Source organism: Mastigoproctus giganteus, chromosome 4, assembly GCF_048544385.1.
Source record: "Mastigoproctus giganteus isolate SK-2022 chromosome 4, ASM4854438v1, whole genome shotgun sequence".
NCBI classification, from domain to species: Eukaryota; Metazoa; Arthropoda; class Arachnida; order Uropygi; family Thelyphonidae; genus Mastigoproctus; species Mastigoproctus giganteus.
The window spans coordinates 146,853,473-146,872,371 of NC_143578.1; the positions used below are offsets into that span (position 1 = coordinate 146,853,473).

An 18,899-nucleotide genomic window follows, 5' to 3' on the forward strand; every position below is an offset into this window, starting at 1 on the left:
TTTGCCTTAATTTCTTCACTTGTTCTTATTTCCTCGGCATTTTTGGGCCTTAGTATTACCAGGTTTGGAGTTGGGAGGAGTGTCTTTTTCTTTGGCTGTTCATTTCTTGGCATCTGTGTCACAGTTGGTGGATTATTCAGTAAACTTGCATAGGTAGGGATGCGCTGTTGCATTTGTTGTGTGACCCTACATTCCTGGTAGGCCTCCAGTTTGGCTGCATTTCTTTCTGCCTCACTGCGAACCTTGTGGAAGACCGTCTCCAGATTGGTCCATATTCCTACAATATCAGCCCCAAGGGCGGCTGAGATTCTACTTGTGGAGTCTTTCAGTTTGTTTTCAAGCTCCACCCGGAGGGCCAAAACCTGGTCCAGTACCGTTCTATCCGGCAATCTGGGGTCTATGGTAGGCTGGGGCTGCTTACTTAATTCTTCGATGTTCTCTGGTTGGAGGTCCTCATTGTTTTGCTGGTCTTTCGATTCGCTTTGCGATTTTGTCTCCATTCCCGTACTCAGGGCGACATATTTCTTGTATTTCTTTTTTGAAGTTTGTTGTGGCTGTGCTCCATCATCGTGATCATTCTTCACTATAATTTGCAAATCATCATTTTGCTCTAGGATAGGTTGTTGCCTTCTTCGTTAGTGTTCATCTTCTGGCTGAAGTTCAGTCAATTTCTGACTATGGGTAATCATTTTGTCTCAGGTACGGTTTATCGAGACTACTCCGGATTATCGAGGTAGGATCCACACACACTCAAGAATCGGCTAGGAATGTTTACAAATGTTGCCGACGTAAGTCCGTGGCACAATTTCGGGCCTAGCAGTAGTCAATCTTTTGATTCCTCACCAATGATTGGGGAGGGTTACATCCAAGTATAGTGGGAAAGTGAAAGCTGTGAAAAGCAGGTGGTCGCTGCAAGGCAATTACTGCCAGAGGCGTAGAGCGCGCCCAAGTAACGCTCGTGTAACTGTAGTGGTAGTGAACTTCTTCCGTTTGATGACTAGAAGAGAAAGTATGCAGCAGTGGGTGGGAGTGGGGGTGAAACAATCACTAACCTTGTCGCCACTTGACCTTGCCAGGAGCTTAAGTGACGTTGCCTTAAGCATAATATCACTGGGTTCGGCTGCGTTGAATGAACGCAGTTACGCCCGCTGTTGGTTGAGCTCTCTTTCAGCTCGATAAAAACATGTTGGGGCCCCCTCCCCAGTCAAGTGCACACTACCAACATGGCCTCCGCTTTATAATCGGTGCCTCTCTATGGCCCTGCTGCCAGCCACATGGTGACCATTGCAGTCTGGCAAACAAAGGACACAGATAAAAACGTTGATAATTTGCTAAATTCCCAAAAGTTTGCAAAGTTTTTTCTCACCTAGGGAATCCTCAGATGAATGTCTTTCGACAGCAACACTTTTCTTGGCGAACTAAACACTTAAAACTCATGTTTTAACACAAAACTCAGGAGCTCGTAAAAACATGTCTACTCGTAACGGCAGCGGCCCGCCTCTCCGTCACCATAGTCTGCGCGGTAGCACAGTGGTATCGTCACCGTCCTCCCCACACCGGGTGGAAAAGGCCTGGGTTCGAATCCCGTCGATGACGCGAGGAACTTTAATGGGCTTTTTTCACTCAGTGGCTGAGTTAGTTGGTCTCTGGCGTAGACAGCAAGGTTTTTCTCCCCAGTAACTGGGGTTTTTTCGTCCAGCAAAACAGGCAAATCAACCATAGAACCTACGCAATTTACAGACACAAATACAGGTTAATGTATTTAATTATGGGCAACCCTAAAATAATAATTTGAATAATTTTTCTCAGTCACCATAATCGGATATCTGGAAACCATTGTGTATCCTACCTGTCTGTATGCCTCTGAAATATGGGCCTCCGCAGTACCTTCTCTCATGAAGCCCATCCTCGCCAGTCAATACTGGATATTGAAGTGGGCAACCCGCAAACATCGACCCCCCCCCACAACAGAGCACCACCAGCATGGCCGACCAACTTCAAATCCCGCGGTTGCCTCAAATAATCGGCATGAGGAGAACTGTGACCACAGTCAAAATGCTGGTTGGCAAAATCAACACCCCTGACTTCTGGGATATATGTCAGTGGCATGTTCCACATCCTTCCTTACGAGCCGCCCTCTTCTTCAGCTACAACGGAACAGGCTGAAGATCAGTGACAGATTCCTACCTGGCCAAGTATTTCCCACAATACAAGCCCTGCTAATGATCGGAGTTGACCTCCATAAATTCGCTTCGGATCGCAATTACAGGCGCTCGTCGGCCGAACGTGTTCCCCTTTTGTTTGGCCCCTGATATCGACTGTTACTGATATCTCCACTTGCTATCTCCTATAAGGTGCAGAATGACACGTCACAGGCAAATCGATGAACTGTTTCACAAGAAAATGATCTACCGAACATCAATTTGGCACTGTGAAATATTGTAACGTGTGAATATTCTGAAATAAGTGCTTTGTACATATGAACGTGTACATATCTTGCTGTATATCTGCCTTATACTCATATCTATTTTTTTTTTTTTTTTTTATGTGAACCCCAAACACGAGAGGTATTAGAACCTATAGTACTTAGTACCGTGCTTGGAATGGATGTTGGCTGGTGGCGGCACGTGTTCGGACTGTTTAGAAAGAGAGAGCGGGAATTATAGAAGCCAATTCAGAAGAACAGTGCCCATGGAAGTATCTGTAAAAGAGGCATGCAGCAGAAACAGTGCGTCTATGAGAAAGCGAGTGGAGAGACTCTGTTAGAGATGAGTCATTAATTAACCTAACTGCCCTCTTCTGAATGGAATCAAGAAGCCTGAGAGAGGTTTTGGGGGCACCACCCCAAATGTGGGAACAATATTCCATGGCAGGGCGGATTTGCGATTTATACAGAGTGAGCAGCTGTTTGGAAGAAAAGTAACGCCGAGAGCGAAAGAGAAAACCAAGTTTTTTAGATGCAGAGGAAGCAATATTTGTAATGTGCTGTGCCAAGAGAGATAAGAAGTCAGGGTAATCCCAAAAAGAGATATATCCTTTTGCCTAGAAATGGGAGTGTCACTAAAGATAAGCATAGGAGCAGAAGAATCCTTTTTGTGAGATATAAGACAAGACTGAGTTTTAGAAGGGTTCAAATCAACTAAGTTGTCTTTGCCCCACTGGAGAATTACCTGAAGATCGGCATATAAGGAATTGGTAGCAGATTTTCGAGAAGTTGAAGCTGATTGAGCTGGACAAGATTTCTCAGAACGGAAAGTTGAATGCAATGTGCTATCATCGGCAAAACTATGGATAGGATTTCCAGTCAATGTAAGAAGGTCATTGATATACAAGAGGAAAAGAGTGGGGAAAGAACCTTGGGGGACACCGGCATTAGTGGAGAAGTTAGAAGACAGAGAGCCATCTACCATCACCCTCAGTGAGCGATCAGAGAGAAAACTGGATAACCAATTACTAAAAACAGTTGGCAAACAATAAGATGGAAGCTTGTTTAGAAGACCTTTATGCCAAACACGATCAAACGCCTTTGAGATGTCAAGAGCAACTACTTGTGTTTCACCAAACCTTTCCATTGAAGTAGTCCATAAATGGGTAACATAAGCCAGGATATCACCAGTGGATCGACACTGACGGAAACCATACTGGTGATCGTTGATCAGACCGAAGGTTTCTAGGCAGTTTAAGAGTTGGCGGTTAATTGATTTCTTCCATTACTTTAGAAAGAGTAGAAGTAATTGCAATGGGACGATAATTGGATGGAAGGAATTTGTCACCCTTTTTAGGAACTGGCTGGATATGAGCAAATTTCCAAGCAGAAGGAAAAACACCTTTGGAAAAAGAAAGTGAAAAAAGGCGGCAAAGAATAGGATTAAGTTCAGGAGCACAGATTTTGAGAACAAGTGGAGAAATACCATCAGGACCTGGAGCTTTCTTAGCATCAAGATTCATCAAAATCCTTCTGATATCCTTTTGACGGAAAACCACAGGAGGCATTGAATGGAGCGTGTTGGGAATACTGGGAGGTGTTTTACCAAGTTCATTAATACATGAGCTGGAAGAAAAATGGGATGCTAGCAGGTCAGCTTTATCCTTGGCTGAAGTGACAACAGAACCATCCGTTTTGGGCAGAGGTGGGAGGAGAGATGGGCAAAAGTTGCGGCCAATAGCTTTGGCAAGAGACCAGAATTCTCGGCTACCATTAGGGCAAGAAGCAAGTTTTCTACTCTTAGACTGTTCAAACTCTAGTTTGGACTGATTAATAACTGCTTTACAATTGTTGCGAGCTTTGGTGTAGGCAGTAAATGAAACTGAAGAATTAGAAACAAGCCAATTACGATATGCAACATTCTTCTCTTGAACAGCTTTAGCACATTTATTGGAAAACCAAGGTTTAGATAAAGGACGAGATTTTAAAGTGGAGTGTGGGATAAAGGATTCCATTCCTGCAAGAATAATTTCACTGACACGATCTGAGCAAATGTTGACATCAGAAGTTTTGAAACAGTAATCCGACCAAGGAAAAGAAGAAAAGAAGTCTCGCAGGTCATCCTATTTTGCATTCTTGTAATGCCAAACAACACGAGGTTGGGAATAGCCATGAGATAAAGGTTCCATTGGAGAAGAGATAATCACCAAGTTGTGATCTGAAGTGCCTAAAGGACCTCTCACTTCGACCGTGTACTTAGAAGGGTTGTTTGTGAGAAAAAGATCAAGCGTATTGGCTGTATGATTCGGATTGTCAGGTATTCTTGTAGGTAAATGAACAATCTGTGTTAGGTCATTAGTAATTGCAAAAGCCTCAGCATCTCGACCTGCTGGGTCGGTGTGACTAGAAAACGGAAGCCAGCTGGAGTTGTGAACATTAAAATCACCAAGGAAAATTACCTCACTGTTAGGAAAGTTGGACTGGAGAAAGTCAAGTTGCAACGAGAGGAAGTCAAAGAGCTCCAAGTGATTAGTGGAGTTGGGAGAACGATACAGACAACAGATGAATTTGACAGAATGAGGTAGAGAGATTTTAAGCCAGAGAAGATCAAAGAGAGGAGATTCCAAATTGCCAAGTCTCTGACAGGGAATATCAGAACGGACATATGCACAAGTACCACCTTTGAGGCGAAATGAATCATACAGCGAATAATTTGGGCAACTGAGATGAGCAGTAGTTGAATCAACCGATAACTGAGATTCTGTCAGAAAAAGTACATGTGGTTTGGCAGACTGCAAGTGGAAATGGACATCGTTTAGATTAGAATTGAGACCACGTATATTTGTGAAATGAATTAGGAAGTCCTTGGGAGGTTTAGATCTTTTCGCAGATAAGCTTGTTCTATTAGTTTGAAAATTCATGGTGTATTCAATAGTAAGAAAAAGTGAGTGGGACATGCTGTATGAAGTAATGAAATTTTTGGATATGGCGTACATGTCGTAAGAATATACCCAGATCCTTGACATAACGTGGCCTCGACAATGCTCCCCGCATACACACTACTCGGACTCCCTCCAGTCACTATCTGGCAGAGTAGAGGTAGCAAGATTATACACTAGCTGATCCGGAAGCCTCCTAGAGAGTTACCAATAGGTTCGGTCCGGTGTACTAAATAGCGGCCGGCCTGCGAAAAGCGTTTTAGAGCTGTACCCTCGAAATGTAAGGAATATTGGATCTCGCCACGACGTTCATCATAACCTCAAAAGTCATCAATCATACTGCATTATGGAAGAGATAGGGAAGGGTTGACCGGAACTTAGCTCTAGAGACTAAACATGGGTTCCACCACTTCAAGCCTCCAATAAGCAAAGTGGTGGTATTTCACCGGTTGATGGGAGTCATCTACTACCTAGTACTGCCTGGTAACATAGAGGGACGGCGTTCCTCCATGTGGTGTGGGCGCCACACCTCGACCCCAGCTTACGTTGGTTCACACCTGGGTAGTCACCCACCATGTGCTTGTGCATGGAGGTTATACCCAGGATTACTAACAGTCCCACCATCGTGAACGTGCAAGCAGAGGATTTGGCTGTCACAGACCGTCCGCACTTCGCCGAAATTGGGTCCACTTGACTTGAGTGTCACCCGAATATCAGTCCCATCAGCGTTTTAGACTCCCAGGTAGCAAGTACAGCTTGTCTGGCATATCTGAGAGAATGTCTGTGACAACGTCAAGGACCCATTGAATGGTTAATGCTACGTTTTTAAGTTAATTTAATGTTATGTTATTTTTTTGTTATACTGTACATATTTTAATATTACCCTATATCTTTGTCAAGCCCCTGGCCTCCTAGCTGTGGCGGGCACATTTTTGTATCTATAGCGTACAATAAAGATTTTCTCTCTCTCTCTCACTCTCTCTCTCTCTCTCTTATAGATGGCATCCTCGGTGTTGAGACCAGTTCTGAAGCTGAGGCAAGTTGTTTTCCAGTTTAACAATTAGTAAGGCCGAAGAGGAGGAGTCGTTCTTGAAGTTTAGAGAGAACAGAGAGCAGTGCTATTGGCCTGTATACTTGGGCATAAGGTGACTTTTAGTATTTGGGGCTGGCAAGGATTTTTTGGCTTGTTGGTAGTTAAATTTAATCAGTTTTTCATCGCTGTGTTTTTTTGTTTTTTTTTTTCGGCATTTCCAAAGAGAACACTCCTTAGGATATGCCAGATGTGTTTTTGCAGTTCTCTGCAGTCAGTATTAGTGCACATAATGGAGTCAAATGTGGCACATACAGCTGATCCTTTGCAGGTTGTTTGTGGGTGCCCAATTTCTGGCACTTGTAGAATAAGTGTTTTGGAATGTAAGCTTTAAGACTGCAGTTAAGGTATGATTTGATTATTATTGGTGGTTTGGAATTGTCAAATTTAAGGATTATGTTCCGAACGAGAAATAGCAAGGTCTTGTCCTTTCATGATTCGTTTTGCTGTGATAACTTCTTGAACTTGCAGTTCTTGTTTTAGCTCTTCATCTGACAGATTTATGAGATACCATTCAATGATGACATCTCCTGACGGGTTCACAAAAACGTTTTGTGAAAGTGAAAGGATGACAGAAATTCCACCAAAACGTTTTAGTTGTGTAGTTGCTCGGACTGTCAAGCAGAGGCAACGAGTAAGTGCCAGTCTTAAACGACCAGCTGGGGTATCGTACCCGCAAGACAGTTCGTGAGCATTTCTTTCTAGGTATTTCTGCACTAGAAATGTCGAAAGCTTTCCAATCAGGTGTTCTTGCGTTGAATGGATAATGTGGAACGTTGGAGTTTGAATTCTGTCTATATTTGAGAACAAGAGAGCCTGGCTCTCTTGTTCTCAATCTACCGGGGATTGACTTGTGCACCCAGGATTTTGGGAACTGCTTTGCCCTCGAAGGGAGAGTCCTCCCCTCCAGGTTGCCAGCCCCAGGACGTGGAGCCAGTTGCAGTGTTATGTTGTGGCCAAGAGGTGGTTGGCTAGTAATAAAAATAACACCAAACTGAGGCAGACAGTTACGTTTCCTTCTGATCTAGTAAGGTTTGCACGCGTAGCGCATTGTTATCGTCACCGTCCTCCCCACACTGGGTGGAAAATGCTCGGGTTCGAATCCCGTCGATGACGCGAGGAACTTTAATGGGCTTTTTTCACTTCGTGCCTCAGTTATTGAGTCTCCGGCGTAGGTCCAGAAACTGAGGGTTTTTCTTCCTGCAAAATTGGAAAATCGACCAGATAACACACACAATTTACAGACATACCATATAAACGGGTATATGTAAAAAAATTACTGGTGGCCCTAATATAATAATTTGATCTAGTAAAGTGATTTCTTTACTAAGCTTATTTAACTGAGTATTGATGTAACGCCGTAAACAAGGAATTTCATTTCTTGGGTATGCTTTCGAGAATACCCTCGATTTTCAGACCCTTACAGTTTAACGGTACTACCTCATAACATATCACGACCAATTATATCCTTTGAAATCTCCTAGAAAAAGGAGAGGGACGATTGTTGAATGAGATCAAGGTCTACCAACAGATGTCAAAAATTAACTCTAAGGCGAACTGTTACAGCCACTTGTTTAGTAACAAATGGCCTAGTTTGAAAATGAGCATGGTTAACCACAACGATGTCGCTTGGTGGATGGTGGGTGGCACCACCATCCAAGGACAGAGACTCCTCCACTATCCTTCCCCTATTCATTAACTGCGCGAGTAGTACATTGGCATCGTCACCGTTCTCCCCACGTGGAAAAGGTCCGGGTCGAATCCCGTCGATGACGTCAGGAACTTTAATGGGCTTTTTTCAATCCGTGACTGAGTTATTCGGTATCATATAGAGTTCTTCTTCTTCTTATCAGGCGTAGATAGCAAGGTTTTTTCCCCAGAAATTGGGTTTTTTTGTCCAACAAAACAGGCAAATCGACCAGAGAAGACACGTAATTTACAGACATAACACATATAAACAGCACCTCTTGCACGTGAAACAGACTACAATAACCGCACGATATTTAAGAACCACAGTGTATTCGGCCATTTTGCATGGCGCAGAATTGTGGGCGTCAGCCACCCGTACTCACATTAGGAGAATATATGCAAGTGAATTCTGGCTGCTGAAGTGGGCACCATCTCCCTCAACAGTTAAGAACCACGTAGCTCTCTGAGCAGCTTAAACCGCAGCGTTTGCCAGACATCATTGCCTGGAAACGATTAATAACTACAATCAAAATGATGACTGGCACGATATCATCACCATGCTTCTGACAGCTTTGTGAGTGGCACATCCTGCCATCTGCATTAAGAGGTACAAAATCCTTGAGAATGAAGACCAACAGTCTGAAGTTGGCCGACAGGTTTATACCCGCCAGTGCGTTAGAATCAATTCAGTCCCTAAGACATATCGGAGTTAACCTACTAAGGCTCATTGAAGATTCTAAATATAGGAAACAAACCGCAGTGTGGTTCGCTGAGGCTACTGTTGCCTAGTAGTTGTGTGAATTTCTGTCAAGAACTGTGTGTGTACTTATTTCAACAAGTGTACAGCTCGCACAAGTTGATTCAATGGATGTGATGTTAAGATGAAATTGTATTACAATTGCCAGGACTCTAGACAGAAATGCTGTGATGAGTAATGCAGTTTATATTTCATCTGTTCGTGTATAGTTAACCTTTCTTGTATATTTTAAACACTCTTTTATTCACATTTTATGTTAATCCCCTGGCATTTTCTGCCGTGAAGGGAATTTGTCTCTTACCAATGTACACCCATATTTTAATTTTGGCAGGAAAAATAAAGATTTATTTATTTATTTATAATATAATAGTTTTTTTTTTTTTTGTGCGGAGTCACATGAAGCAAGTTGTTTACGCGACAGAGGTTAACGACGGAGATGATTTGTTGAATCTCATCCACGAAGCTGGCGCTCATATTAAAAATAACACAGTGCTATCCGCACGTGTACGGGACTCGCACCCTTTCTCCTTTCGTGTTGTAGTCTATCTCATGCCATACGGCACTCATTTCTGACGTCTTTAATGATATTTATTTTGATCATGCTTCAGTTTAATTGCAGCACTAATAAAATTCCTTTATTCCTGCTGTGTGCAACGATTATTGAGTTTCTTAGTGCTCTGCAATTCATAGCTAAATTTTAATCATTAAGTATTTATTGTTCTGGATCTGTTCATAACCATGTACAGTAAAAGTAACATTGTTGAGACACACTTAGTAATTATTAAAATAAAAACGTTTTACATAAATAAAAGGGTTTTAATTAAGGTAAGCTTTTCATTATGATTGCTGTACATAAATTTACTATTACACAAAACGCTGGTATCGGAAATGACGTCACTAATCTGTTTAATACTCTACTAAAAACCCGTTGCTCCTATTCAAACTGACTAAACTTTTTTCTTGTATTTTAATAAACTGTTTTCTCAATACATTTCTAGACGTAGATTTCAAGGACGCACTGTGCAGGCTTATTGCTACGTATTGAGTTCGCTGATAGGATTTCTTCAACTGTACATTGAGTCACTGTATTTCTTTTTTCTTCTTTTCACCGCTAACACGCTCGCGATTATGCAAGGTGTTCTTCTTGGCATTTCATTCATCTTCACCTGCCCCAACCTTCGTCATCACAACACCAGAAGACACTGTACCTTTGTCTCCTGCAACCCCGAAAAAGGTTTATCATTTAATCATGGCACGCCACACAGCCACGATTATCCACTTGCCAAGTTCTACCTGCACCTTTCTCAACACATCACGAGCCACCATCTAACCTTCAGTCCTACCAAATAGGACGAAATGTTCCAAATCGGACGCTGACATTCAGTGGAGACTGTGGCGCAACATCCTTCCTATCCCACACAAGCTACAATCTTCGGGATATGCACCTCAAACTACTGCCTCTTCTGCGCCACTCCAGGTACCCTGGAAGGCACATAGACTGTTCACAGGGCACTGGCGCGCCCTGTGAACAAAGAATTGATCAAATATGCACTGGATGCAGAAAAGCATGTCTGCAACCACCACACTTCGGAGGACTACTGGTACCTGCTCTACCCTGAGCAGACAACACACACCATTTGCAACTTTTTATTCATTGCCGCCAAGGCCATCATTTACAACTTCTGCTTGAAGCACACGAGAAGCAGTGACGACTTCTATTGCCACCTGCCGACACGTCGGAGCAAAATCTCAAGTGGAGTCTAAGGAGGAAGTTTCAGAGCAGATTTCTACACTGCAAAAGCCCAGAAACTCTGGATTCATCTAAACAGGGAATGGAACAGTGGCGGTCACCTCTTCACCATCACCTTCAACGTGTCAAATACGAGACTAAACCTATACCAAGAAACTGTTCTTAATTCCTTGTTGAAATGTTGAAACGTTTGTATTTTTTTCTAAAAAGTTTCTTTATTTTTCCTTTTTTGCTTTTGCTTTTCTACATAGAATGTAAATAGTCGTTGTTGAAAATATATCTACTGTTCACGATTAAATAAAAAAAATTCAGTCACTGTATTTCTTTTCCTTCTTTTCACCGCTGACACGCTTGCGATTTTGCAACATGTTCTGCTTGGAATTTCATGCATACAGGTTTTGGAGATTAACATCCTGTTATGTTGAGGTTAAATGCTATCTCTTAGACCATTAGGATAGGGACATGGCTTAGGCACGGTTCACCCATACAGGCGAACCCCCAGCCGATTAATTTTGACAGAGCCATGTTAGGACCAGTCTTGTACAGTTGTGGTTCGAGTGGGTTTTGAATTTTGCCGCAAAGGCTACTATGGCCAAATTGCCCGTGTTCCTGTTAAGAGAATGCACAGGTTACTAAAATGGGTAGAGAAGAACATATATAAATTAACTAAGTTTAGAGGTTGAAAAAGTCACTTAGAATAGAGTTGTCCCAGTCTTGTCGAAGCTGAGACCAGAGTGGAGTGTTGAAGCCGGGCCTCAAAACCTCAGAATCCTCCACTGTCCTAGCTTTCGTGGTCTCATTACACACGGAAAAAAAGCCAGATTCGTATGTCGTTGGCCTGGAACCCAGACTGTGGTCGGATTCCAGTGATGCTAATCTCTAGAATCAGCAACATCACTAGTATGTCCCTTTGCAAGTTGAAGGTGCGTAAGTATTTATTTACGACATACTCGAATATAGATAAAGAATTCAGATTCTTAATTAGCGTAGACACTACGAAAATTTTTAAATTTTCACTTGAATTAACTGAAGATCGATTTGCATATTGATATCGGTCATTCACTTGAATTATCTGAAGACAGATATGCATTATTTACTGTACCGTAGCGCTGCGTTCCTATGCGCCGCCAATAAGCAAAATAAAATTCGCCGCCCTAAATGTTGAATACTGATAAGTGTTAAGCAATCAGAAAACAATATCGGAAAAAAAAAATGGGTAGGAGAGGTAAGCATCGTAAGCGATGCTTACCTCTCCTACCCATTTGCGGCGGCCCTGTATTTACAATCCTGCCATGCCGGTGAATTGTCAAATGAACTGTTAAATGTGCAAAATCATTCACTGCCTAAATGATATAAGATTTTAGCACGAATAAATGTTGAAAAACGTATATTCGACCAGAAATTCCCTTAAAAACCCTCTTTAAAAAAAAAGGGGAAAAAAAACAATTTAGTGTTATAAAAAGAATACTGTATTCAAAAACTTCAAATAGGAAATTTTGGATACATTTCCGTGTGACTATGACTTCGTTTTGACTAGATCTCTTAGCTTTTGCCCACATTGCAGCTTGTATTTTAATAATACGGTACCACAAGCCCGAAAAAAGTACATGTATCGCTATCGTAACGGGCGCCTAAGTTTGTTAGTACTTTAAAATGTCATTGTCCTGCGAGACCTACAAGATCATTTGTCCTTGCACTGGGCACTTGCCCTTTCAATTTTTAAATCGTATGATATGGATTTGCAATTAGTATGATATTGAATTACTTATTGAACTATATTTAAAAAAAAAATTGAGCAACACTAATCTTATATAACAACTATGCTCAACAAAGACATTCGCTGCATTTGAATATATATATATATATATTCAAATGTATTTAGAAATTCAGAAAAAAAAATAAATTATAGATCTGCTATAGAATCTGTGGTTTGGTGTGTGTGAGTATCTGCTTAATGCATTCAGTCGCATACGTAATGCGCCAATTATTGCCTTTAAATTGATGCGTATAATATTTATGAATTCGGTAATTGTTGTCTATTTATAAATTAAAATAATGTTTTAAAATTCGGAATTTTTTAAAATATATTAAATAGCAAAGAGCTGGAATTCAATTTAAAATGTACTTACGTAACTTCCATGCCAGAATCTCCACCAACGAGAGATGCACCAAGAGTATACGTCCTTTCTCCTGCTTCAAAAGAACAGATGACTCTTATTGTCTTGTCATTGTCTGTCATGATTACCGGATGTTGCTGAACGACAACCTCATTCACATAACGATCAGCATTCTATCAACAAATATCAAGTGTTTTTATTGACTAAGTCAAAAGCAGTTTAAATTTAATATATTACATTTAAACTGCTATTAACTTTAAATATTTTATTCCTAATTTAGTACATCATCAATTCCCGAAATTTGTAGTTTTTATTGTTGTTATAGTTAATAAGGGTTTCGGGGACCAAATTGTGTCTCTCCGATAGTTACAGAGAAAGAAAGAACTTTATTTTAAATAACATTTTATATTTTTTAAATTATATTGCAGTCCGATTCAGAAAGCTAAAAATATTTTCCACATTAGCATCCAAGAAAGTAAAATGATGCGAGTGTCGTTTTAACCGTAATACTATTTTAGCAGATTGTACAGCCAAGTCTACTCAGAAATGATGACCAGACGCTTGTTATTTATTTTTCTTATTTGGTTTTTTTTAGGAGCATTAGCAACTAAGGCCATATTGCTCCGGGTGGTCATTTCCTGACCTTTCCGCATCCGGTGGTGACGGTCTCGAACGCCGGTCTAATCAAGAAGCATGTGCTCCTTCCCACCTGGCTACGGAGGCACCTAACAGACGCTTGTGAGAGGTATGATAATTTTTTTTTTTTGCAGTAAACGTCAAACAGGAAAGTTATGAGAACCGATAATACTTAGTACCTGTTCATTAATATGAAAGATGAAAACAATGGAAGTTGAAAGTTGAGAAGATGAAAGAACTTGTTGACATTTACGTGAACTTGACAATTTACGTTGACATGACAATTACGACTGAATTTCTGTTGATGGCAATTTTCAGGAAATATGTGCAAAGGGATGTTGTCCCAGAAAATCCAAGTTGAATGAATAAACGATGAAGTAGAAAAGTTAAATCAGTGGGTTTGAAGTTGGTCAGTAAATGGATACTGACTGGTTCGGCAAGTGTTCGCAGTGGTCTGGAAGAAAGAGACGGTTAATTATGGAAGCAGATTCAAAAGAAGAGTGCCCATGAAAGTATCAGAAAAGGCGTGCACCAGGAAAAGAATGGCTATGAGACAGACAGTGCAAAGACTTTGTGAGACAATGATCATTAATTGATCTAACTGCCCTCATTTGAATGGAGTGTCGAACCTAGAGACTGGTTGTGGTTACACCACCGTAGATGTGGAACAATATCTATGCTAGAGCGGATTTGAGATTTGTATAGTTGTTTAAAATAAAAGTAATGCCAAAAGCTAAAGAGAAAGGCTAGTTTTTAAGAGGCAGAAGAAAGCCATTTTTGTGATGTGCTTGTGCCAATAAAGGTTAGAAATCAGGGTAATCCCTAATAGAGTTATCAATCTTGAAATCGCAGATAAGCAGAGGAGCAGAAGAATTCTATAAGACAAGACTGAGTTACTGGATTGAAATACTAACTTCATCTTTGCCCCACTCGAAAATTGTCTGGAGATCAGCATTTAAGGAACTGATAGCGAATATTCAAGAAGCCGAAACTGTGCTTCTGCAGGCAAGTTTCTCAAACTGGAAGGTGGAATATACTGGGCTATCATCAGAAAAACTATGGTTTGTGGTAGAGTTTTAGGAGATTCAACATCTAAAGCTATATTGCTCCGAGTCTGTAAATTGTGTATGTTCTGATGTCGATTTTCTGTTTGCTGTAAGAAAAACAAGAGTTTCCGGAAGAAAAAAAACCATGCTTTCTCTCCTGAGACCGAATAATTCAGCCACAATGTGCAAAAGGTCCATAAAAATTCTTCCATTCATCGATCGGAGTCACATTCAGGTCTTTGCGATCCGGGAGCGTAAAACTATGGATAATTTCCAATCATTAGAAAAGGTCATTAATGCGCAAGATGAAAAGAGTGGAAGAAAGAAACGTTGATGCACATTCGCAACTAAGACTATAATTTACCAAAAACTAGGTCATTAGTACAAAAATTTAAAAATGTCAAAATGTATAACCATAAACATATACACTGAGTGATCACTGAATTATGACCACTCCTCTGAAAACTGAATGCGACCAGTTGACCACATGAGGTAGGAGAGTGCGCAGTTAGTCGACTTTAGTAGCATAGATAAGGTCTCAGTGGTTCAGTAGGTAGTAACATTCTGAGCGTGATGGGTAAAGAGGCATGTGGACATGTGTTGTGTCTTACGTACGGCGGCACCTAAACGTTAGTTCAACTCTGCAATGGTACACTGTGATGAGTATAGAGATACTCATCACAGTGTACCATTCCAGATATACAAGTATGGTGCTATGTCTCAGAAGTGTGTGTCTTGTTCTGTTGTATTTGGCCACTTTACTAGGGAGCAGCGATCACCAGGATGGCTGCTCCCTAGTACCCGTCCACGCCACGAGGAGGCGGGCCACAACAATATGCGTACTGTCAAACAAAAGTGACAAGATAAGAATCCCGCATCCACTGAAGTAAAAAACGATTCCAGTGGATGCCAGCAAATCCCGTACCACTGGGAGCCCCACCCGCTGGTACCAGCAGATAAAAAATCAATAAATAAAAATAAAAATAATTTAAAAAAATAATAAATAAATAAATAAAATAAAATAATAAATAAATAAATAAAATAAAATAATAATTTAAAAAAATTAAAAATAAATCAAATCAATAATAAAACAAAAATAATAACAAAACAATAATAAAAAAATAAAATAAAAATAATAAAAAAACAATAATAAAAAATAACATAAAATGTAATAAAATAATAAAAAAAAATAAATAATAATAAATAAAATAAAATAAAATAAAATAAATAAATAACATAAAATAAAAATTCTCAAAAAAATTATTATAGGCAAATAAAAATAAATAAAAAAATAAAAACCGTCAAGAATAATGAATTGAGCAGTTCAACAAGGTGCAGCTTAGTGATGGCAATCAGCAGTAGTTGAGTCGTTAGAGAAATCAGTAGGTAAAGTCTGGTTTTCTTGTTTCATAATAAAATTTCAGGTAGACTTGGCTAGGGCGACACATGGCAGAACAGAAGACTCAGTGGAACTGATGCCGGGAACAGAGGAAAAACATATGCAGTCAATGATGGTGGGTGAAATCACAATTCGGTTATAAGGCAGATATCCAGATAGTAGGGAAGCCGGTTAGCTGGCGCCGTCTGTTAAAAATTTCTTTTGCAAATTCTTGGAAGATTTCAAGAGTTCCTTATTTCTTAGTAAATAGTGTTCATTTCCAGGAGAAAAGTGAGAAGATATAGTTGAGATCTGTTGCCGAAGGTGTTGATAAATTGGGCAAGAGTAAATTACGTGTTGCCAGTCCTCAATGCCACCGCATAAGCAAGAATCTGCTGTTGTCAGATTAAACTGTAAGAGCTTCGCATTCAATAATCCATGACCTGTTATGATGTGTAGAGACTGGGAAAGAACCATTTCTATACAGTGTTGGAAGAGGTAAATGAGATGTCTGGTATAAACGACTTGGTTACAATATCTTTAGTGGACAAGGACCAGCTGGATTACTAACAGTTGGTTAGAAGATTCCAGCATTTCACTTTTTCTTTCTTTGTCTCGGCAGTTGGATCAACAGTAATATTAAGGAGGGTAATAGGCATTCCTTTCCGAATATAATAGCAGAGACCGTTACAAATAACATGCAGGTCAACGGGTAAAGTGCCTGCAATAGCTTATATGGCCGGTGTGGAGACTGTACGGCATGTTCGAAGCAGCGCCAAGTGAAAAGACTTTTGTATAGTACAAAGTTGAGATTTTACGGTAAGAAGGCTGGCCCTTTGAAACCAAATACAGGAGGCATATGATAAAACTGGGATGAAGGCGGTACGATACAAGACATGGAGAGTATTGTTTTTTATTCCCCATTGTCTCCTACAAATTCTGAACAGCATTGATAGAAAGTTCTTAACCTCAACTTCACGGATCCGCCAATATGGCTGCCTTTCGTGCTGCCACGTTATTTTACCGCTCGTGGATTTTGCCTGAAAATTTGTGTACAAAGTGTTTTTCTTCGCAGGAAAAGTGCCTACAGTGATATTAAAACCTCAGTGGATACCCGCGGCGAGTAACTTTCTGTACTTTACTGGGTTTTAGCCTGCTAGAATCGATTTTATTTGTATTCTTTGTGTCAGACCGCATGGTCACTATGAAACTGGGATGGCAAATATGGCTGCCTTACAGTACGAACGTGTTGTTTATCGCTCTGCAAAAATTTGTCTTTTCTATGTGTTTTAAATATAATACAGTTAAAAATTATTGGTTCTAGCTGAAGATCAACCAACAGTGGACTCATAGGGTGAGACTTTTCCAACTTTCTAGCGAAATATAATCAGATTTTTACGTTCTTTATCTATTTCCTTTGTTGTGAGACAGGTCACCATGCCGCTCACAACGAGGTAATGGAGAGTGCTCCGATATAACAAGGCTGCCACGTTCAAATCTGATTCTTGACTTGGGAGGATTCGCCAGTTAGTGCTTTCTGGGCTGCAAGAGTGCCCCACCATTTTCTGTTACTTCTATCTTTGCGGAACTAAATGTACCATGTGCTCAGTGTTCCCCCCCCCCCTCCATACACATTCCATGGAAGAGACAGATCTTTCTAATTATTGTTCCTGTTGTGAAACTGATTTTCACCAGCGTGATTAGCGCCTCCGAAAACCGTAAGAGGAAGTAACCCCGTTTTCTAGGAGCACTTTCACACCTAGTTGTTTCTTCCCCCCACAGCTGACATAGGGGGATAGCTCAAAATTCCCATAACCAACTGTGTACCCTTAAATTAAGCCACGGACTTGTGGTAGGCATCATTTTCCATCCATCATTTTCAGTGGCCTATCTTATTATCCTATCATGCACCCGATAATCCGAACTGTACCGGTTATCCGAATTTCGTTAAATAGAGGGAAGAATAGGAAAACACAATGATCCCCAGGGCCAGAGTAACGACCCTGTTATTGTGGAACCCAGAACGAAGAGGAGGATCCCCGTTCTGGATCCCAACTCAACAAGCGGAAAATTCGCAATCAGCTGATTCCCAAGTTTGGGCGGGAAACACGTTCCCAGACAGAGACTAAGGAACAGCCTGAAATAGCTGCATCACAAAAAGACCCGAAAGAAGACAAACAGCAGGACTCACCCCTCGACCTTGCCATTCCATAGGGTACTATATTTGAAAATACGCTCTTCCTCAAAACCGCACTTGAGAACATTTTCAAAGAAAACTCAAATAGAGTGTCACTCAGATCTGAGATTGTCACAATCTTCCACAAGATGGAGACAATCCTACACGATGAACATCTTGACAAAGAGAAAGCAACCACCCGGCTACAGGCCTATATGGAATGCGGGGCAAGTCAAATGCCACAGCGCGCCCCGACATATTCTGATGCGCTGAGGAATCAACCTGCGACAACAAAGGCTATCACAAACACCACCAATACCAAGTCCGCACCCAGGAAGACGTTGCTCCCTACACCACATCTTGTGGTTCTTAAGCCAATCACTACTGACACTCTTAAAACTAGCGAAGAGGTCAAAAAGAAAGTCATTGACTCTCTGACGCAAGAATTCAAAACAGCCAAGATTAGAGCCATCAGGAAAACGCGTAACACTGGGGTAATAATCGAAACGGAAACAAAAGACGATGCCAACTTGATCATAAATAATGCCAAGATACCGACGCTCGGGCTCTCTGCTGAGCTGCCTAGAGAAAAAGGCCCCTCAATTGTTATATTTGGCATAGACCCGGATCTGACTCCCACTTCCATCTGCGAGGAGTATACACAAGAAACCTCCAACAACACCTACCAGACAGAGACCACGCAAGTCTACTAGTGCCTAAACACCAAACCAAGAGCGGGAATGGCAGCTCAATAAACTGGGTGGTCGGACTGGCCCCCGAGGCATGGAGGGTGATAACAAAACAAGAGAGAATATATATAAACTGGAGCTCCCACCGCTTCAGGGAACACATCGCGGTCCCAAAGTGCTTCCGGTGCTGCCGATTTGGCCACACCA

The 18,899-nt window shown here is 41.0% G+C and overlaps 1 protein-coding gene across 1 annotated transcript in view; it reads right to left on the reverse strand.

The window, feature by feature from the left end:
• Positions 1-18,899, reverse strand: part of LOC150087119 (uncharacterized) — a 447,878-nt gene that overhangs the window by 114,485 nt on the left and 314,494 nt on the right. The window contains exon 18 of the mRNA XM_090372381.1: positions 12,780-12,940. Coding sequence (XP_090228507.1) covers positions 12,780-12,940 — 161 coding nt within the window. The remainder of the gene's footprint in view (positions 1-12,779; positions 12,941-18,899) is intronic.